A 21,783-nucleotide genomic window follows, 5' to 3' on the forward strand; every position below is an offset into this window, starting at 1 on the left:
CACTGAAAGAGAAAGAAAGAAAGAGAAAAAGAGAGAGAGAGAAACACTGAAAGAGAAAGAAGTAAAGAAAGAGAAAGAAAAAGAAAAAGAGAGAAAGAGAAACACTGAAAGAGAAAGAAGTAAAGAAAGAGAAAGAAAGAAAGAGAAACACTGAAAGAGAAAGAAGTAAAGAAAGAGAAAGAAAGAAAGAGAAACACTGAAAGAGAAAGAAGTAAAGAAATAGAAAGTGAGAGAAAGAAAGAAACACTGAAAGAGAAAGAAGTAAAGAAAGAGAAAGAGGAACAGAAAGAGAAAGAAAGAAATAAAGAAAGAAAAAGAAAGAGAAACATTGAAAGAAAAAGAAGTAAAGAAAGAGAAAGAAAGAGAAAGAGAAACACTGAAAGAGAAAGAAGTGAAGAATAGAAAGAGAGAAATAGAAAGAGAAAGAAAGAAAGAGAGAAAGAGAAAGAGAAAGAGAGGGGGGAAGAGGGAGAGAGAGAGAGAAAGAGAAAGAAAAGAGACCCCTTGAACAGCTTTTGAATTGCCACAAATTTCCTTTCTCACGGTGGTTTTGTGGAAGGAAACATAATTCTTTTTGGTAACCAAATACTGCCTCCAGATGGAAATCTGATTTTTGTGTGTCTTTTGACTAGATATTTATTTAGGGAAGCTTTTACAACACAGGCAAAAGTTCTTGACTTAACGACCACAACGGGGGCCAGAATTCCTGCTGCCAAGCAAGGCGATTGTCAAGCGAATTGTGCCCAATTTTTACAACCTTTCCCCCCCACCCCCCCGATTGTTAAGCGAATCAGTGCGGTTGTTAAGTGAATCATATGGTCATTAAGCAAACCTGGCTTCCCCCGTCGACTCTTATTTGTCGGGAAGATGGCAAATGGCGATCCAATGATCCTAGGGGTGTTGCAACCATCATAAATAGATGCTGGTTGCCAAGCTCTCAATCGCGAGGATGCTGTCATGGGCGTGAAGGCGAGGACTTGTCATAAGTGACGTTTTCCCCGTGCTGCTATAACCGTGATGGCGAACCTATGGCACGCGTGCCACAGGTGGCACGTGGAGCCATATTGGTGGGCACACGAGCGTTGCGCTAGCTGAGCTCCAGTGCGCATGCGCGCACCAGCCAGCTGATTTTGGGGCCTTCCGGTCCCACCGGAAGTCGGAAAATGGGCTGCTTGCGGCCTCCAGAGGGCCTCCAGTGGGGTGGGGAAGGCTGTTTTCGCCCTCCCCAGGCTCCTAGAAAACCTCTGGAGCCTGGGGAGGGCAAAAAATGGGCCTACTGGGCTCACCGTGCTATTGCGTGCCAAAAGCCGGGGGGGGGAGGTCGTGCGTGCATGCGTTGGGGAAGGGGTGGGGCACATTGAATTATGGATTTGAGCGATTGCTAAACGAATGGTTTGAAGTGGAGGATGACCAGGTTTTCTGCACACACACAATCACACAGACAGACAGAAAAAAGGGAGTATAAAACAGCAACGGTTTTTCAAGACTAAAAATAGTTTCCAAGCTTGATTTAAAAAAAAAAAATCTTTTGGGCTTACCCTGATAATAAAATAATTCAGTGTATTTTCCTCCTTCGGGAACAGGAAGGGCATTTTTTTTTTTCTTTTGGCACCAAATGCTGCGGCTGCCTTCTGTTTTTCTTCGGTCCAAAAATGCATTTGTTTTTCCTTATTTCTCCTCCATCCTAAACCTGCTTTGAACTTTCCGCTTGTTTGTTTGGGAAAACGAACCCAGTTATTTCCAAGCCAGCCAGTTTGTGGTTCCAGCTGTCTCAAGAAGGAAAAAAAAAAGAGCAATAAATCTCGTCCAGGAATTGCTCCGATTAAATCCCGGGTTTTAAAAAAATGTAGTTAAAAGGCCATTTTCTAAAAGTAGAGTTTGCACACAACGAGCTTCGAGTCAAAAGCAAGCAAACTGCCTGTTGGTTTAACGTTGTTGGTCGCAGTTAATCGTTCGATTAACCATTGTGAAAATAAGCCACGGATTAGCATGGTTTTTAGCAAGGAGGCGGCCAAAGGCTTTGGGTGGACAAGTTCTCCTTGTTCAATAAGCCATGGTTAACACAAGCCATAAGTTAGTGTAGGATTTAGCAGTGTGTAAGCCCAACCATGAAGTGGCCAAGAGTTAGGGTAGATGAGTTTCCTTGCTCAATAAACCATGGTTAAAAGCAAGCCATGAGTTAGAATGCTATTTAGCAATGTGTTGACCCAACCATGGGGTAGCTTTGGGTGGATGAGTTTCCTTGCTCAATAAACCATGGTTAAAAGCAAGCCATGAGTTAGAATGCTATTTAGCAATGTGTTGACCCAACCATGGGGTAGCTTTGGGTGGATGAGTTTCCTTGCTCAATAAACCATGGTTAAAAGCAAGCCATGAGTTAGAATGCTATTTAGCAATGTGTAGACCCAACCATGAGGTAGCTTTGGGTGGATGAGTTTCCTTGCTCAATAAACCATGGTTAAAAGCAAGCCATGGTTAGTGTGGTATTTAGTAATGTGTAAACCCAACCATGAGGTAGCTCTGGGTAGATGAGTTTCTTTGCTCAATAAACCATGGTTAAAAGCAAGCCATGGTTAGTGTGGTATTTAGTAATGTGTAAACCCAACCATGAGGTAGCTCTGGGTAGATGTATTTCCTTGCTCAATAAACCATGGTTAGTGTGGTATTTAGTAATGTGTAAACCCAACCATGAGGTAGCTCTGGGTAGATGAGTTTCTTTGCTCAATAAACCATGGTTAAAAGCAAGCCATGGTTAGTGTGGTATTTAGTAATGTGTAGACCCAACCATGAGGTAGCTCTGGGTAGATGTATTTCCTTGCTCAATAAACCATGGTTAAAAGCAAGCCATGGGTTAGTGTGGTATTTAGCAATGTGTAGACCCAACCATGAGGTAGCTTTGGGTAGATGAGTTTCGGTTGTAAGTGGAGGACTACCTTTATTCCGTATTTCTGGAATGTGAATTTCGATAAACAGCAACAAAGCCTGAATTCTCATCTTCCTTTTATTTTTTTTTCCTCCTCCTGCTGCTTTAGGGAATTCAGTTTCTCATTGAAAATGATCTCCTGCAGAACACGCCGGAAGACATCGCTCAGTTCCTGTATAAAGGGGAGGGGCTTAATAAAACCGTTATTGGCGATTATCTCGGTGAAAGGTAGGTGGAGGCCAGTCCTGGTTGTACGTCGCCTCGAGATGAAAATGGAGACCTGGACTTAGAACCTCAAGTTTCCTTGGCTTTTATAGGCAGTCCTCAACTTGCAACATTTTGTTTAGGGACCGTTCGAGGTTCCAACGGGAGTGGGAAAAGTGACTTATGGCCGTTTTTCACACTTATGACTGTGGCTGCATTTCCATGGTCAACATTCAGATGCTTGAAAGCTGATTCATACTTACGACTGTCGCAGTGTCCCAGGCAAGGGTGGGTTCTACTTACCTTTACTACTGGTTCGCAATGGGAGCGAAGCTTCTGCGCATGTGCAGATCGTCATAAGTAAATATCCACATACCAAAAATATATTTAAAAGGCTCGGCTGTGTTTGCTTGCATTGCTGACAGGTTAAAATTCTACAGGGCATTTATATAATTGGGATTCAGGAGGTGCGGAATTCAAACCAGGATAATTTCATATTAATGATATGCCTTGGTTTCAATCTGTTGAGGCAGCTGTATTTATTTTCCTCTCCTCCCTTCCTTTCACCCACTCAACAAACAGGTGATTTACTTCCCGGTTTACCAAGAAGGAAGTCGTACTTGACCAAAAAAATATCCGGAGAAAAACTTAGAATTCGATAATAAGGAGGTTGTCAGGGTTCCAACGGATGCCCTAATTAAATCATGAGCCTCGCGAAGCTTCAAAAGAAATCCAGTTATTTATTAGGAGCTCCATGTCGGCACATACTCAAATGAAGCCAACTCTGACCCCACGTAATTTACGGCCCTAATCATGACCCTGTTTCCCCCCTCCCCTCTAGGGTGTCTCATCAATCACATTCCCCAACGCAGCAATTTCAGGGGTTGTAGAGATCACTCCCCTCTGGCTGCTGTGGGTAACCCTGGGATACAACCTTGAAAAAGATATGTCTGGAATGTGCTCCTGTCTTTAGCTGCCTGTTGCTTTTTTGGTTCCCTCTCCCCCTTGCTTATGGCAACTCGAGAGTAGGCCAGGGATGCTTTGCGAGTTGACAGAAGCCTTGAAAAAAGATCTCGAGATGTTAGTGACATAGTGAAGGTCTCGAGATCTCTCTCCAAAAGGACTCTCCTGGAGCCTCTTTGCTAAATTGCGTTATTGCTGTTGTTGGTATGATTGTGTCAAAGTTAAACAACAACAACCACCCACCTTTGAATCCACCACGTTCATTTCCTCTTGGCAAAGACTGCCTAGTAATTTACACAACCATCGGCTTGTCTCCGATTTAATGAATGGGTTGTTCGACATATTAATTAAAATTCTTGGAAAGGTTTGACGGGCTCCCTTCGGAAAACCCGCCTGTTAAAAAAAAATCCACCTACCCTGCCTTAGGTGGAAGCGGATCCACAACATTTTAATCTACTTGTACGCCTCTCAAACACACCCTGTTGAATTGCAGGGCTTTGAATTGGCCATGATGAAATGATGATGAATCGTTGTCTTAATGGAGTTCTTCTCACCCGCACTGAAAGGAAGGGGACGGGTGCTCGGTTGTTCCTGTTTCATGGTTGTTTGGTTGTCATCTGGCAACCAAACTATGTCTCTGAGCCATTCTTGGTGCTCTCTGAGCTTGGCTGATTTCTTGCAGATGTTTCATTACCAAGCCAGATAACCTCATCAGTGCACCGAGGATGTTATCTAATTTGGTAATGAAATAAATGTCTGCAAGAAAATAGCCAAGCTCAGAGAGCACCAAAGACCACAAAGTTGTCGTAGTTTTCCTTCTCCTCCTCTTCTTCCTCTTCTCTTCCTCCTCCTCCTTTCTTCCTTCTTCCTTCTCTCCTCCTCCTCCTATCTTCTTCTCTTCCTTTTCTCTCCTTTCTTCCTTCTCTCCTCCTCCTCCTCCTCCTATCTTCTTCTCTTCCTCCTCCTCCTTTCTTCCTTCTTCCTTCTCTCTCCTCCTCCTCCTATCTTCTTCTCTTCCTCCTTTCTTCCTTCTCTCTCCTCCTCCTCCTATCTTCTTCTCTTCCTCCTCCTCCTTTCTTCCTTCTTCCTTCTCTCTCCTCCTCCTCCTATCTTCTTCTCTTCCTCCTTTCTTCCTTCTCTCTCCTCCTCCTCTCTTCCTCCTCCTCCTTTCTTCCTTCTTCCTTCTCCTCCTTTCTTTCTTCTTCCTTCTCTCTCCTCCTCCTCCTCCTATCTTCTTCTCTTCTTCCTCCTTTCTTCCTTCTCTCTCCTCCTCCTCCTATCTTCTTCTCTTCCTCCTCCTCCTTTCTTCCTTCTTCCTTCTCTCTCCTCCTCCTATCTTCTTCTCTTCCTCCTTTCTTCCTTCTCTCTCCTCCTCCTCTCTTCCTCCTCCTCCTTTCTTCCTTCTTCCTTCTCCTCCTTTCTTTCTTCTTCCTTCTCTCTCCTCCTCCTCCTCCTATCTTCTTCTCTTCTTCCTCCTTTCTTCCTTCTCTCTCCTCCTCCTCCTCCTATCTTCTTCTCTTCCTCCTCCTCCTTTCTTCCTTCTTCCTTCTCTCTCCTCCTCCTCCTATCTTCTTCTCTTCCTCCTTTCTTCCTTCTCTCTCCTCCTCCTCCTTTCTTCCTCCTCCTTTCTTCCTTCTTCCTTCTCCTCCTTTCTTTCTTCTTCCTTCTCTCTCCTCCTCCTCCTCCTATCTTCTTCTCTTCTTCCTCCTTTCTTCCTTCTTCCCTCTCTCTCCTCCTTCTCCTCCTATCTTCTTCTCTTCCTCTTCCTCCTCCTCCTTTCTACTTCTTTCCCTCCTCCTTGTCCTCCTTGCCCTCCTCCTCTTCCTGCTCCTCCTCCCTGCAAACCCCACTCCTTTCTAGCACTGATAATGTTACCTAGTTGGGTATTGAAATGTCTCATTACCCAACTCGGAGAGCATCAAGGACCATACAGTCCTCCTCCTCCTCTTCTTCCTCCTCCTTCCTCCTTCCTCCTTCCTTCTCTTTCTCTCTCCTCCTGCTGCTGCTGCTTTCTCCTCTTCCTCCTTTCTACTTCTTCCCCTCTTCCTCCTCCTCCTCCTCCTCCCTACAAATCTCATACCAAGTTCAAAGAGCATCAATGACCATACCAGCGGTAGGTTTCAAAATTTTTTACGTTCTGTGGGTGTGGCTTGGTGGGCGTGGCAGGGGAAGGATACTGCAAAATCTACATTCCCTCCCGATCAGCTGGGACATGGGAGGCAGAGAATAGATGGGGATGGGGCCAGTCAGAATTTTTACTACCGGTTCTCTGAACTACTCAAAATTTCTGCTACCGGTTCTCCAGAACTGGCCAGAACCTGCCGAAATCCACCTCTGGACCATACAGTCCTCCTCTTCCCCAAGTTATGCACTTTTCCAATTAGCTAATAATAAAAATAATTTCTTAAAATGATTGTTGAAAGTTTCCAGGTTTGGACCAGTGACTACAGCTTGGTAACAGGCCAATTACAACAACAAAACAAAATAAAAATAACCCCTCAGCCTCAAAAGCCCAACGCGTGAATATTAAATTAAAAGAGTTACTTATTTCAACTTCTTCATCTTTTCTTTTACAGGGATGACTTTAATATTAAAGTACTTCAGGCTTTTGTTGAACTCCATGAGTTTGTGGATCTCAATCTCGTCCAAGCGTTACGGTAAGAAGTCTTTTTAAGAGCCTGTTTGGGGGTGGGGGGGAGAGAGTTAAAAATGTTTGACACTGTAGTAGAAAGGAAAAATGCTATTTAACAAGGCTTTTCTGGTGTTGTGAAGTTCCCTAGATTTAATTCTATCTTGATCTTAACAGAGAGATACAATCAAGGCCAAGGGAGGTACTAATACCACTCTATAAAGCCTTAGTAAGACCACACCTAGAATCCTGCATCCAGTTTTGGTCCCCACACTATAAAAAAGATGTTGAGACTCTAGAAAAAGTGCAGAGAAGAGCAAGGATGATTAGGGGACTGGAGGCTAAAACATGTGATGAACGGTTGCAGGAACTGGGTATGTCTAGTTTGATGAAGAGAAGGACTAGGGGAGACATGATAGCAGTCTTCCAATATTTGAGGGGCTGCCACAGAGAGGAGGGGGTCAACCTGTTTTCTGAAGGCCAGACAAGGATTAATGGATGGAAACTGACCAAGGAGAGATTCAACATGGAAATAAGGAGAAATTTCTTGACAGTGAGAACCATCAACTGATGGACCAGAAGTTGCCTTCAGAAGTTGTGGGAGCTTCATCACTGGAGGCTTTCAAGAAGAGACTGGACTGCCCTCTGTCAGAAATGGTGTAGGGTCTCCTGCTTGGGCGGGGGGTTGGACTAGATGACCTCCAAGGTCCTTTCCAACTCTGTTAATCTGTTAAATTTAGCATTGTGCACAGCCGCCTACTCTAAGCCACAAGACAGTTCGTGCAGGAATAGCTGGTGTGTTAGGTGATTTCAGCTAATGTTGGTTTCTTAATATAATTCACAGCTTAACAAATGAGCCTGTATTGCGATCGTCTACAGAGATAATTTTTTTAAAGGGCAATTTCTTAAAAATTAAGAAATCAAGATGGCAGCACTATCCTTCTGATAGAAGGCCGCTCCCTTTTGGCTGCCATCTTGATTTTTTTTTTTTAAACCAACCCTTTGGTCAAGTCTGTCCTGTCCATCCTCAGGATCACATTTACTTCCTGATAGTTGGTCAACTAAGCCACTGTTTCAGGTGTGAAATCCAGCAGGTTCTGACAGGTTCTGGAGAACCGATAGCGAAAATTATGAGCAGTTCGGAGAACCGGCAAATACCACCTCTGGCTGGCCCCCGAGTGGGGTGGGAATGGGAATTTTGCAGTATCCTTCCCCTGCCATGCCCACCAAGCCATGCCCACCAAGCCACACCACGCCCACCAAGCCACGCCCACATAACCGCTAGCAAAAAAATTTGGATTTCACCACTGCACTGTTTGGCTATGTTTGCACAGGGGACAAACCCTGTTGTGACTTCAAGCAAGGCAGGAAGCTATTCATAGAATGTGGGGACGAAGGCACCCCGGATCATACAAATCATGGCTTATTGAGAAAGATGTCTGGTATAACAGAGTTGGAAAGGACCTTGGAGGTCTTCTAGTCCAACCCCCTGCTTAGGCAGGAAACCCTACACCACTTCAGACAAATGGTTATCCAACATCTTCTTAAAAACCTCCAGTGTTGGAGCATTCACAACTTCTGGAGGGAAGTTGTTCCACTGATGAATTGTCCTCACCGTCAGGAAATTTCTCCTTAGTTCTAGGTTGCTTCTCTCCTTGATGAGTTTCCACCCATTGCTTCTTGTCCTTCCCTCAGGTGCTTTGGAGAATAGCTTGACTCCCTCTTCTTTGGGGCAGCCCTTGAGATATTGGAACACTGCTATCATGACTCCCCTAGTCCTTCTTTTCATTGTCCAGTTCCTGCAACCGTTCTTCATAATTAAGGAGAGAAGCAACTTAGAACTAAGGAGAAACTTCCTGACAGTGAGAACAATTAATCCGTGGAACAACCTGCCTCCAGAAGTTGTGAAAGCTCCAACACTGGAAGTTTTTAAGATGATGTTGGATAACCCTTTGTCTGAAGTGGTGTAGGGTTTCCTGCCTAAGCAGGGGGCTGGACTAGAAGACCTCCAAGGTCCCTTCCAACTCTGTTATTCTACTCTATACTTTAATCGTATTTTATCATATGAACTTTCTGGATATCTTGGCAGGCAATTCCTGTGGAGTTTTAGGCTGCCGGGGGAAGCTCAAAAAATCGATCGCATGATGGAGGCGTTCGCTTCGCGCTACTGCCTTTGCAACCCTGGGGTCTTCCAGTCTACAGGTGAGTGGGCGTGGCCTTTCCTACCTGCCTTTGTCTTTATCGGTTGGAGACTGCCACATCCCGCAAGCCTCAACCTGTTTGGCGTTGTCATAACTTGGTGGCTGTTGTCATTGGTAACAACTATTGAAGGTTTGCTCGGGAAGGTTTTTGTAAACCTCTTTAGAGTAACTGGGGTTGGAAGGCAAGGAAATTAGCCATGTACAGGTAATCCTCGACTTACTACAGTTCATTTAGTGGACCGTTCAAAATTACGACGGCACCGACGAAAGGGACTTACCGACCATTTTTCACCCTTACGGCCTTGGTAGCCTCCCCATGATCATCACGGGATCAAAATTCAGACGCTTGGCCAACGGGTTCATACTTATGACCGTTGCTGTCTCCCGGGGTCACGTTTTGTGACCTTCTGACAAACCAAATCCACAAGGAAGCCCGATTCACTTAACAACCAGGTTACTAACTTAACCGCTGCAGCGATTTGCTTAACAACGGAGGCAAGAAAAGTCGTAAAAATGAGGGCAATGCACACTTAACAACTGTTTAGCTTCGTTGTTGTTGTTAGTGGCGAAGTCGTGTCCGACCCATCACGACCCCATGGACAACGTTTCTCCAGGCCTCCCTGTCCTCTACCATCCTCTGGAGTCCATTTAAGCTCACGCTGACTGCTTCAGTGACTCCATTCATCCACCTCATTCTCTGCCGTCCCCTTCTTCTTTTGCCCTCAATCGTTCCCAGCATTCGGCTCTTCTCCAGGGAGTCCTTCCTTCTCATTAGGTGGCCAAAGTATTTGAGTTTCCTCTTCAGGATCTGGCCTTCTAAGGAGCACTCATGGTTGATCTCCTCTAGGACTGACTGGTTGGATCTCCTTGCAGTCCAAGGGACTCGCAGGAGTCTTCTCCAGCACCAGAGTTCAAAGGCCTCACTTTGGCGTTTTAGCTTAGCAACGGAAATTTTGGACTCAATTGTGGTTGTAAACTGAGGATTCCCTATAGTCATTTCGTGCGAGCAAAGCTGAAGTTCAGTTTTAAATTCAGATTTCCTTCTTGGCTCGGTGCCTGAGAGAGTTGTGTGTGTGTCCCAAGTTCAACACAACTGGCAGGATGTCTTTTCTCTCTGCCGGGGGTCCTTAAGAGAGGAGAATGTAGTTGTTTACTTTATTCCTAATTTGCCAGAGGCTGGTTTTTTTTACAAGCGGCTGTGGAGGACAATCCTTTTGCTTTGATCTCCCATTCTCCAGATACCTGCTACGTCCTCTCCTTTGCAATCATCATGTTGAACACCAGTCTGCACAACCACAATGTGAGAGACAAGCCAACAGCGGAGAGATTTATCTCAATGAACAGAGGGATTAACGAGGGAGGAGACCTGCCGGAAGAATTGCTACGGGTAAGGGGCTTTGCAAATGGGATGAACATGTGATGGCATATTCATGAAGGATGGCCAAGGAATCAGTGAATCAATTCTTGGTATGATGACTGTAGAAACCAACACAACAGTATTCTGACCATGGGACGTTAGATCTCAGTAGAGAATTGGTGCCAACTCTGTTATTCTATGACTCCGTGATGGTATTCCTGCTATTATTAGTTCTATTATTATTGTGATTGTTTGCACATTCAGGCAGATGTTTAGACAGGGCATTTTTGCCCACCCATCGAGTCTTTCCCAAGGTCCAAGGATAGGCAGATGTAAATGTATGATGGTGTTCAAGGGATCGTGGCAGGTTGTTCAGCTGTTCTGAGTCAAGCTGCCTTTTGCAATTGACTGATGGTGAATTTGTCAGTGCCAATGTTGTTCAGACAACGCTCCAGATAATAAATTATTAGTATTACGGCTTGTTGCAAAGTCAGCCAGATGTTTAAACTGGATTTGGCATTTTTTTGTCCACCTATCGAGACCTTTCCAAGGACCTGGGATAGGCAGCTGTGGATGTTGGATGGTGTTGAAGAGATCGTCGCAGGATGTAAGCTGTTCCAAGTCAAACTGCCTTTTGCAATTGACTGATGGTGAATTTGTCAATGCCACTGATGTTCAAATGGTGCTCCAGTTGTTTTGGGATTTGCACCCAAGATGCTTATCCTTATTGATGTTATCTTTGCTTTCTTCAACCACAGTTGCTCTACTTCTATTTGAAGGTCTTCTTCTTCCTCTTCCTCTTCTTCTTCTTCTTCTTCTTCTTCTTCTTCTTCTTCTTCTTCTTCTTCTTCTTCTTCTTCTTCTTCTTCCTCTTATTTATTTATACCATCAAATCTTCCAAGGTTTCAGAGAAATATACACAAATGCTCTTGGAATTTGACCTTGTAGTATAAACAATACTTCTTCCTGTAATTCTTCAGAGTGGGAAGCCTTCTACTGGAAAGAAAGAATGAGTTTGCTCTTTAAAATCAACACCTCCCCAGGTCATACACCACCTCTAAATTTTGGTTACATGCCAATAAAAACACATTTCCAGATTGTGGACCAAGCTATGTTTCATTTCCAAGTGCTTAACAACTACTGGTTGAAGTTGTCACATGTCCAGATTTCTCCAGATTTGATAAAGAGGAAGGTCTGGAAAGAAGACGTTACCAACTGGTTCTCCAAGAAAACATAAGAGTCTTAATTTCTGGACAGGATGTAGGAGAAGAGGTGGCAGAGCTGGGGGAGGTGGAGTTAAATGTGTCATCAGCCTAGAGTTGTTATGTTCCCAAAAACGGTCCAAATCTAACCCTTCTCGAATTCCACTGACCCTTATCTGGTGCCAATTCAGATTTGAACTTGAGTTGACTAGATTGAGTTGACTAGGGTTGAGCAATGAATCTTCCGAATGGCAATTTAGTGTACATCCAGGATCCTTTGCGCCTGACCTGAGTTTGTCAAGCATATATAAGATAACAGGTAAAAGTAGAAACATAATTTGAATACATGAAAAGAGTAAGTAAAAAGGAATATTAGGACAGGGATGGTAGGCACGCTGGTGCACTTATGCACGCCCCTTATAGACCTCTTAGGAATGGGGTGAGGTCAAAAGTAGGCAGTTTAAGGTTAAAATTTTGGGGGTTTTGGGATGAAACCACAGAGTCAGGTAGTGCATTCCAGGCATTGACCACTCTGTTGCTGAAGTCATATTTTCTGCAGTTGAGTTTGGAGCGGTTTACCTTGAGTTTGTATCTATTATTTGCTCTTGTATTGTTGTGGTTGAAGTTGAAGTAGTCATTGACAGGAAGGACATTGTGGCAGATAATTTTATGTACTATGCTTAAGGATGTGTGGCGTTAACCTTCTCCGCCCTCTGATTTCTTCCAGAATTTATACGAAAGCATTAAAAACGAGCCCTTTAAGATCCCAGAAGACGATGGGAACGATTTAACCCATACCTTTTTTAATCCAGATCGAGAAGGCTGGCTCCTGAAATTAGGTCAGTGGATCCAATCTTCCCTTCCAGCTTTTTCTTCTGCTGATGGTTGTTTTGTCTTTTGCTCTTTCCGCCCTTCCGCTGCTGGGCTGGAAATCTCTTTCTGTTGAAATCATTATTTCACTGGAAAAATGCCTTGCTTTTTGATGATTTTACCCCGAGCTGTGGAATTGGATTTCTGAAGTTACCAATCTCACCCTGAAAGCATGCAGACCAGTGATGGGTTCCTCCTGGTTCGGTCCGGTTCGGCCGAGCCGGTAGCACTGATGATATGACGTCACCGAACCGGTTCTCCCCCCCCCCGCCCTCCCACCCCCCCACGTTATTCTTACCTTTTATTTGGTCCCACCCCCAATCTATTGCTACCTCCTGAGTCCCAGCTGATGACTAGAGGGAAAAAAACTGTTTAAACTCTTGCCACAGGGCTTCAAAGGGCCACCCTACAGCTGATCAGCGTTAAAAGCAAATAAATGAGTCGGGTCGTAAGTGCGAGGACTGGTCGTAAGTGCGAGGACCTTCCAGAAATGACTCTGACCCGCTAGCCACGCCCACCTAGTCACATGACCTCCAAGCCACACCCACAAAATAAGCCACGCCCACAGAACCGGTAGTAAAAAAAATTTAGAACCCACCCCTGATGCAGCCCGTTCTTCCCGAGCATCCGAGCCCATCAAAAGTTCGGTTGGATTTAAATAGGTATTCCGTAATGTACTTTTTCACCATTGGTTCCCAGGAAACGCGCAAGCTTTTTCCTTTTATACCTGAATGTCTTCTGTTTTCCCCCCCCCCCCCACTCTTGTTATTTGTGCCTTTCTGTTTGTTTTGATTTGGGGTTTTGATTTTTTTGGGGGGAGGAACGAGTGGTTTAAACGTGCCTTCTTGTTTTCCTTTTGGGCTGAGATCTCTCACCTTTCTGTTCTGTGATTGGCTGTCCCTTCTTATTCTGCGTTAGGAGGTAGGTATCTCTCTTTTCACCTTCTCTTGCTTGCTTGCTTCTGCTTTCCTTTAATCGTTCCTCGGCATCCATTTTTCCTGACATTTCTCTGCTTGCCACTAAATGGCTCAAGCGGAGCCTGCAGAATTGTGCCGGCCTCAATTTAAACCCGTAGCAAATGATTGAGTCCTTGGTAACATCTTAACATAACACCCTCTCACTGACCAAATTGATTTAGGGCACTTTGATCCGGTGGAACTTTCTGGAATAAGAGCACCAAGGTAGCCCCAATATGGGAGGGGGCTGACAGGCTCCAATCCAGGAGCCTTCAAGCAGTCGCATTCACGACAAACCGTTTTATACCAAATTTATATTTCGCTGATAAAGAAATAAAGGGAGACTAGTATAGATCTATTTCAAGCTATTTAGCTCTCATCAGCTAGCCATACCCTTACTCGGATTCGAACTTGGGCTGCCTGCATGTTAGGCAGTTGTATTAACCTCTGAGCCACAAGTTCTCCTGCCTCCATCAGCTTGAGCCAGGGGAGAAATTAAGTGCTTGTCAGCACTTCAACCTGCATTTATTTTAGTGCTGACATTAGGAGAAGAGGGGGCAGCTGGCAAGAGGATGCTTGACTTCTCACCTACTTATTTTCCTTGAAGATAATATCCCCTAGGAGATGGGATGGGAGGGGGGGACATTCCTGGGAGCTTAAGTAGTAGATATGGGGAGAGTGATTTGGAAGGAGGCCAATGAGATGCAGAGAATTGGGGAACGGAAAGGGAAGGTTTGGGGTCAGGAAGTCAAGAGTTGGCTACGCCACGATCGGGGACAGGTTGTCGTGCTTAATAAAATGAAAGATTTCTTCAAAGACTATCTGTTTGGAAATGCAATTTATTTTGAGACGACATCGAAACCTGACAGAGCTTTTCTATCGGGGCACCTGGTCTACCCCAACATGTAGGAGGGAGCATACTGCTTCCCTTTCGCCTTTCAGCTCCAATCCAGGAGCCCTCAAGCAGTTGCATTCACGACAAACCATTTTATACCAAATTTATATTTGCTGAGAAAGAAATAAAGGGGGACTAGTGTAGATCTATACTAGTCTCCCTTTATTTCTTTCTCAGCAAATATAAATTTGATATATATATATATATATATATATATATATATATATAATTTATTTATTTTATTATTTGTTATATATATATAATTTTATAATTATATATAATAATTATAATTATAAAATAAATATTATTTATTTCTCATTTCTCAACTTGGTCTGTTGTGTGGATGTTTGGGTGATTTAGGGGTGGGGAATTTGTGGTGGGTGGGAGTATGTTGGATCTGGTCTTTGGATGTTAAGTGAATTTTATTGTATGGGTATACTGTGTATACACGTACAATGACAATAAAGTTATTATTATTAAAATCTCAATTTCTTGGGTTTCGCTGCAGATTTTTTTTTTTTGCATGGAACAGACAAAATTCCAGCTCCAATTAATGCCATTGGCATCAACTTGTCTTTATTCCAATGTCAGAAATGAATGCAAACAATGTGAATTGACGCAGGAGATTCTTATTTAATAGACATTTGTTAATAACGGACACTCTCGTGTTAGTCTGCTAAAGTGTGGCATCGGTGTAGTATATTTCTGTTTCTGCCCTAGTTATTGGTATCTTTCTTTTTCTGTGTTTGATCACTGAGCAATAGCTTTTAAAACATAATGTCTGGTTGTACTTATCAGTTGTCATAATAAGAGAGTTATGAGAAAGTTATGGATGTGTTACTGGTCTTTTCAAGGTTGGTAGATTAGCAACGGGAAGAATTCAGGCAAGGAAGAGTTTATGTAAAGGGTAATTCATATACACAATTCTCCCATCTGTAGAGGAATTCTGGAATGGTTTTTCAGGAAACCATTATCTTATTAGGCAGAACAGTTATAGGGGGGGAAAACCTTCCCCCATTTTAAATATATTTTTAATTAAAAATTCATGTCCGCTATATAACTCAAGACACAGTAATTTTTTCAGAGGAAACACAAAACTGAAATATCAAAAATGGTATTTTTGTGCAGACCAGCTCATCTTACAGAACCTTCAGCAGAAACTTTGAAATTGGCCATCACAACTTTTCAAAAATTCAGGCATTTTTTTTTTTTGCGTTTTAATCTTGATTTTCAGAAAGGAACCTGACGTCTCCACACCAGTGGAGGGGTTTCATTACCAGGCTAAATAACGTCTTCTGTTTAAACCCCGCTGAAGATGTTACCCAGCCTGGTAACGAAACGTTCGGAAAACCAACCCGCAAGCTCGGAGAACGAAACTTCACCCTTACTCTACAACACCCCAGCTACAGATATTCACCACTATTGCAAACAAGAGGTTCTCCAAAGTCATCCAGACTCTGATGAAGGATTAGACAATTCATAGACAATTAATAATTGAGATCCTGTCAACTCGCAAAGCATCCCTGGCCTGCTCTCAAGTTGCCATAGGAAAGGGGGGGGGGAATGGGAAACCGATGAAATGGCAGGGCAGCCAAAGACAGATGCACATTTCAGACTTCTCTCTCTCAAGGCTGTATCCCAGGGTTACTTACAGTGGCAGAAGGGGGAGTGATCTCTACAACCCACGAAATTGTCCCGTTGGTGAATGTGATTGATGACACACCCCGGGGGGAGGGGGGGAAATAGGGGCATGATCCAAGCTCTGTTGATTTTTTTTTGAAAAGGGCTCGGTTACAAATTCAGGTTTCATGCGCCGATCAGCCCAAGTAGCATCTGTTTTCATTCCCAGTTAACTTCTAACTTGACTGTCGACTCGTTTCAGAGTCTAACCCTTGTCCATGACAGAGGCAGGAACTGTCTACTGCCCTATTTTAATGCTACAGAGGATGGAAAACGATGTAATGAATTGCAGATGGTTTTCCTCCTCCTCATGGCCGGATTGCCAGAAACCGTTGCCAGAAATCTGAGGTTTGTTTTATTCTTTGGCAAATCTGCCTTCTCACGGATCACAAAAAGGGGTTTGTTTGTTTTTTTTTTGCTCCAGCAATCCCCCAGGATTAGGACTGAGAAAAAGCCATCCCTGCCTCCTTTTTCTTAAATAAGCCCCAGCAAATGTTTAAATTCAGTCCCAAAGGTGCTTTTTCAAGAGGCAAAAACTGGACTTTCTTTGTTGTTCTTTGAAGACGTTTCGCTTCTCATCCAAGAAGCTTCTTCGGCGTCAGAGAGCCGAAGAAGCTTCTTGGATGAGAAGCGAAACATCTTCAAGGAAATGTCAGGGTTCCAAGTAGCACACCCCAATGAAAGAAGACTCCGAGGCTAGAAATTCCTCAAAGTTCCATTTTCTTAGAGATGTCATATTGGCACATCTGGGAATACCCGAATCTGAAAGCTTCCAAGTTTTCCCCACCCAAAAGAAAGTCCCTGGCCAGCACCCACAAGTCCATCACATGGTCCAATCAATGCACTGTCCCAAGTGGAGATGCCCCCCAGTCACACCCCTCCACGTGCAGGGCAAGATGTCCTTGACTCTCTGAGAAAGGAATGTTATTATGACTACATATCTCCGCTGCTTCATACAATCCCCTCAGTTTCCCACAGCACTAAATGTGGGAATAAAGCCTGAAGATCCAATGTAGAAGACAGCTTCCAGGCATGACAGGAAAAACAATGAAAGTCCAGTTCCTTTTTGAAAAAGCACCTTTGGGACAACCATGACCTAGCACAGGGATCTGCAACCTCAAGCACTCAAAGAGCCATTTGGGCCCGTTTCCCACAGAAAAGAAAACACCGGGAGCCACAAAACCCTTCCCGTGCCTGACTATTTCTTGAGCGGCCACAAAACTAGCATATGTAGTTGAATTAAACGTTCTGTTTTCTTCTCAAACTTTTCTTTTCTTGGATTTATCCATAGTTGGCCTACCAGGGGTTGAAAAGCTCAATAAATCGCGTGCCGGCGGGTGTCGCACATTGGCGGTTGTGACGCATATTTTGAGTGACAGGAAGCCGCAGCAGAGGGGTGAAAGAGCCACATGCAGCTCCAGAGCCGCAGGTTGCTGACCCTTGACCTAGGATGACTGAGAATCTCCCCAGACATTTAAAATCAGTCTTTTTCTAAAAGATGCTAGTTGCATCAACGGAGAATAGATTTGACAGCAGATACCGGCAAACAGATTTCCCACCCCCCCACCTTCCAAACCCTGCAGAAAACTTTGAAGTCCACATGATTGTCTGAATATTTTACGACGGGGTATGAAGCGTGCGGTTTTACACTGCGCAGTTTGCATGTAGAGGTAGTTTCCAATTTATGAAAATTGGGATGAGGATTTCCGTTGCTAAGCGACGCACCTGTGAAGTTACCTGGTTTTATGATCTTTTTTTTTGCTATGGTTGTTAAGTAAACCACGGCAGTTGTTAAGCGAATCACCAGGTCAAGTTGTTAAGTGAATCCATTGACTTTTCTTGTCGGGAGTTAACTGAGAAAATCAAAAATGGTGATCACACGATCCCGGGATGTTGAGACCATTGTAATTTTGATCAATGTGACTCAGTGGTGGGATTCAGCCAGTTCGTACGTATTCGGGAGAACCGGTTGTTAACTTTCTAAGCAGTTCGGAGAACTGGTTGTTGGAAGAAATCTCCTTTTGTTTTTTCCTGCTTTATAGGGCTAATCCTGTAAGGAAGGCAGGAAGGAAACATTCTGGTGGTGTTTCTAGCCTAACCTTTATTGTTTACAGAAACTGCCTCTCTGGTTAACCCTTATTACATTGTAACAGCTAAAGTGAAGTGCCCATTGCCACGAGTGACATTGAATTGGCCACGCCCAAATGGTCACATGACCACTAAGCCACGCCTACCCAGCTGGTCATTAGGGCAGAGAACCGGTTGTTAAATTACTTGAATCCCACCACTGATGTGACTCTAGAGATGCTGTGATCGTTGTAAGTTCGAGGACTGGTCATAAGTCTTTTTGTTTTTTCAGTGCTGTTTTCACTGTCACTAAACTATCAGTTGTAATTTGAGGGCTCCCTGTAACTCCGGGCAACATGGGAAACTTCTACCTCTTTCAAATTTTCCTTCGTCTGCTTTTGCTGTGGTTTTTATTCTCCTCTCTACCCCCAAAATAAATACTTTTTGGGGTAGCATTAAGGATTCTATTTGTCCTTCAGCCAGGAAAAAAAAAATCGGTAACGCCCAAGTTTATTTTGGGTGAATTTGGAGACATTGCCTAATGATTAATTGCACGCCAATTTGAAGGGGTGGAAGAGGCAATGAAATTCCTGCAGCAGATGTTGGAGCTTGACAAAATCTTTGCAAGCAACAGATCCCAGGGAGGGATCCCTCTGGACAAGACAATTTTAAAAATTCCAAATTACACTGTCTGTTGGCCCCAGCTCAGCTCCACTGTCTGAGACGAAACCTTTTCTCGTAAACAGCCAAGGTCTGGTTTTAATTACTTCCTCTTCGGCTCAGGAAATAAATATGTCCAAGTTTTGGAATGCCGTTCTTCTCCGATGTTTCTGCTGAAAAGGAACAATTTGGTCGCTCGTTTGCGTTTTCTTCACCAGGAGAGGATAAAATGTCTCTCTCTTTTTTAAAAAATGCCTTATTCGCTTAACCCAAATGCCTGGCCAGCATTTTTGTTCTTTGGGGACATTAAATAATCCTTTGGAGGGTGGAAAAAAAGTAAATTAGAGAAATGTGGAAAGGGATTCTAAAGCGCACCGAGAAAGAAGTAGAAAAACATGGGAGCTCTTTTGCAGAAGGCAAACGTTTTGAGAAAGGAAAAAGTGGATTTTGGCATTGTCTCTCGAGGGAGGGGGTGGCTCTCAAAGATCTAGATCAGAGGTCAGCAACCTGTGGCTCTGGAGCCGCATGTGGCTCTTTCATCCCTCTGCTGTGGCTCCCTGTTGCTGGTCGGCTCCACAATTGATAGGGCTTTCAGTTAGGACAGATAGAGGAAAAAGGATGCCATGCTAGGAGGAGGCTCTATGATGGGGGAACCGGACTTCCGGTCAGCAGGGGAAAACAGATGCCATGCTAGGAGGAGACTCTATGGTGGGGGAACCGACTTCCAGTCGGCAGAGGAAAAAAGACGCTGCGCTAGGAGGAGACTATGATGGGGGAACCAGACTTCCGGTCGGCTCCAGAATTGAATGGGGGCTTCCGGTTAGGACCTTTGTGGCTCTTTGAGTGTTTAAGGTTGCCGACACCTGATCTAGGTAGACAATTGAAGATAAAGTGCTGTTCCTTCCTAGTTGTTCCTTCGTTCTTGTTGGCAAAAGCCACCAGCTTTGGAACCTACTTCAAAGTTGTTGTCTTCGCCACCGATTTGGAGTAGGAGTTGAATCCCGTTGGCGCAATTAAATCAAGTTTTGGGTGGCTCCTCGAAGTGCACAGGTTCCGTCGCTAATTCGCTACCATCTTGAGGGTTTCTTTTCTGGAATTCCTTGCTTGGTGCCCTCGCTCATCTGCCACCCACCAACCAGGAAGAGGCTGTTCTGTTGGTGGCAGGGAATTAAGACATCTGTATGAACGTCATGGAAGTTCTTTGGCTTATTCCTAAAACATCCTTCCTTTAGCCCTTCCAATTCCAGCAGGAATGGAAGACGGGGTCCATAAAATGCTCACCTTCATTTTATCTCCACAATAGTTCTGTAAGGGAGATTGGACAGAGAGTTAGTGCATGGATGAGGTTAGCTGGTTGGGTAATGAAACGTCTACAAACTCAGAGAACCAAGCTCAGAGAACACCAGAGATCCCACAGTTAGTCCAAAGTCTCAATAAATTTCCATTCAGTTTCAACGTTCCATTTCATAGTTGCTCCATATTTCATCTGAAGAGCCAGTGTGTATTTCATAATAGCGACTGGATTTTCCCATCGTGTTAAGCTAGAAAGTCAGGTCACCTGAATTTTGCTTAGAGTGACGTGTGAACCCAGCTCAGAGGCAGCTCAGTTGACGATGGGTGTAGGCAAACCGTGGATTGAGGATTGTGTCTGAACTCAGCTAACTGTGGCTTGATTGTCAATTCATAGTTAAATAAAACCCTGGCTTACTTAGCTCAGCAAATCAATCCAAGCTACCCTTTCTCGATAAGGAGAGGCTCAGTAACCTTGCGTTCATTTTAACCCTACTTCTATATCCATTTTTCCATTCAATTGTCTGATTTTGACACGGCTAATCCTTTAATGAAATAACAAGGTAACCAGGTTATTTTGTCCCATTCATCATAACTTAGGGCAAACCCCAATCTAACTGAGTGGCTTGTCTTGTTTCTTTTTTTTTAGGTGGACGGGTGAAAACGTGGAAAAGGAGATGGTTTATACTGACGGATAACTGCCTCTATTATTTTGAATACACAACAGTGAGTATGGTTTGTTGTTGTTAGTTGCAAAGTTGTTTCCGACCCATCATGACCCCATGGACAACGTTCCTCCAGGCCTCCCTGTTCTCTACCATCCTCTGGAGTCCATTTAAGCTCACGCCGACTGCTTCAGTGACTCCATCCAGCCACCTCGTTCTCTGCCGTCCCCTTCTTCTTTTGCCCTCCATCGTTCCCAGCATTAGGCTCTTCTCCAGGGAGTCCTTCCTTCTCATTAGGTGGCCAAAGGATTTGAGTTTCCTCTTCAGGATCAGGCCTTCTAAAGAGCAGTCGGGGTTGATCTCCTCTAGGACTGACCGGTTTGATCGCCTTGCAGTCCAAGGGACTCACAGGAGTCTTCTCCAGCACCACAGCTCAAAGGCCTCAATTCTTTGGCGCTCAGCCTTTCTTATGGTCGTAGGTGTCCATGTTATAGGTGTTAATAATAATGTCGCTTCTTCCACAGCCAAGCTATTTCAACTGGTTGACTGGATATTCTTTTTTTTCCACGAATTCCTAGGACAAGGAACCCAGAGGAATCATTCCATTGGAAAACCTCAGCATCAAGGAAGTTGAGGATCCAAGGAAACCAGTAAGATCTCCCTCCTTTCCCCCGACTTCTTCAAAAGATCCTTTTCTCCCAGAAGGATCTTTCTTGATGTTCCTTGAAATCAGTCCTCATCCTTAGCGAGTAGCTTTTATGGATGTACCTGCTGCTTTTTGAACCTTCCACTTAGTGGTAAACTCTTGTTCTGGAGATGCATTTCAACGGCTTAGCATTGTGAACGTCTGCTAATGTAAAATAGAAAACGGCTGATACGCAATTGGGTGGGGACGGATGTGAAGGGATGGTTGAATGTTGGCTTGTGCAGCAGAGCAACTCTGTGCCAAACGGAGGTTAAAATGTCAAATGTTGGTCTGTGGTTTGCTCCCTAGAATTGCTTTGAGCTGTACAACCCCGGCCACAAAGGACAGGTGATCAAAGCATGCAAGACGGAAGCCGACGGCCGGGTGGTTGAGGGCAACCACGTGGTGTACAGGATATCGGCTCCCACGCCTGAAGAAAAAGAAGAGTGGATTAAATCCATCAAGTGAGGACTTTATTCATGGAAAGACGAGTAGCACCAGGCCAGCTGTAGGGAGTCCCAGCTGTAAAATGGTGG

At 44.2% G+C, this 21,783-nt stretch overlaps 1 protein-coding gene across 1 annotated transcript in view; it reads left to right on the forward strand.

Moving 5' to 3' along the window:
• The window catches only part of CYTH3 (cytohesin 3), a 60,844-nt gene that overhangs the window by 36,179 nt on the left and 2,882 nt on the right, over positions 1-21,783 (forward strand). The window contains exons 5-12 of the mRNA XM_070955442.1: positions 3,033-3,151; positions 6,667-6,747; positions 8,809-8,921; positions 10,159-10,307; positions 12,207-12,318; positions 20,547-20,623; positions 21,141-21,212; positions 21,557-21,711. Coding sequence (XP_070811543.1) covers positions 3,033-3,151; positions 6,667-6,747; positions 8,809-8,921; positions 10,159-10,307; positions 12,207-12,318; positions 20,547-20,623; positions 21,141-21,212; positions 21,557-21,711 — 878 coding nt within the window. The remainder of the gene's footprint in view (positions 1-3,032; positions 3,152-6,666; positions 6,748-8,808; positions 8,922-10,158; positions 10,308-12,206; positions 12,319-20,546; positions 20,624-21,140; positions 21,213-21,556; positions 21,712-21,783) is intronic.

Source organism: Pituophis catenifer, unplaced genomic scaffold, assembly GCF_029215685.1.
Source record: "Pituophis catenifer annectens isolate HBS135680 unplaced genomic scaffold, rPitCat1.0.hap2 SCAF_16, whole genome shotgun sequence".
NCBI classification, from domain to species: Eukaryota; Metazoa; Chordata; class Lepidosauria; order Squamata; family Colubridae; genus Pituophis; species Pituophis catenifer.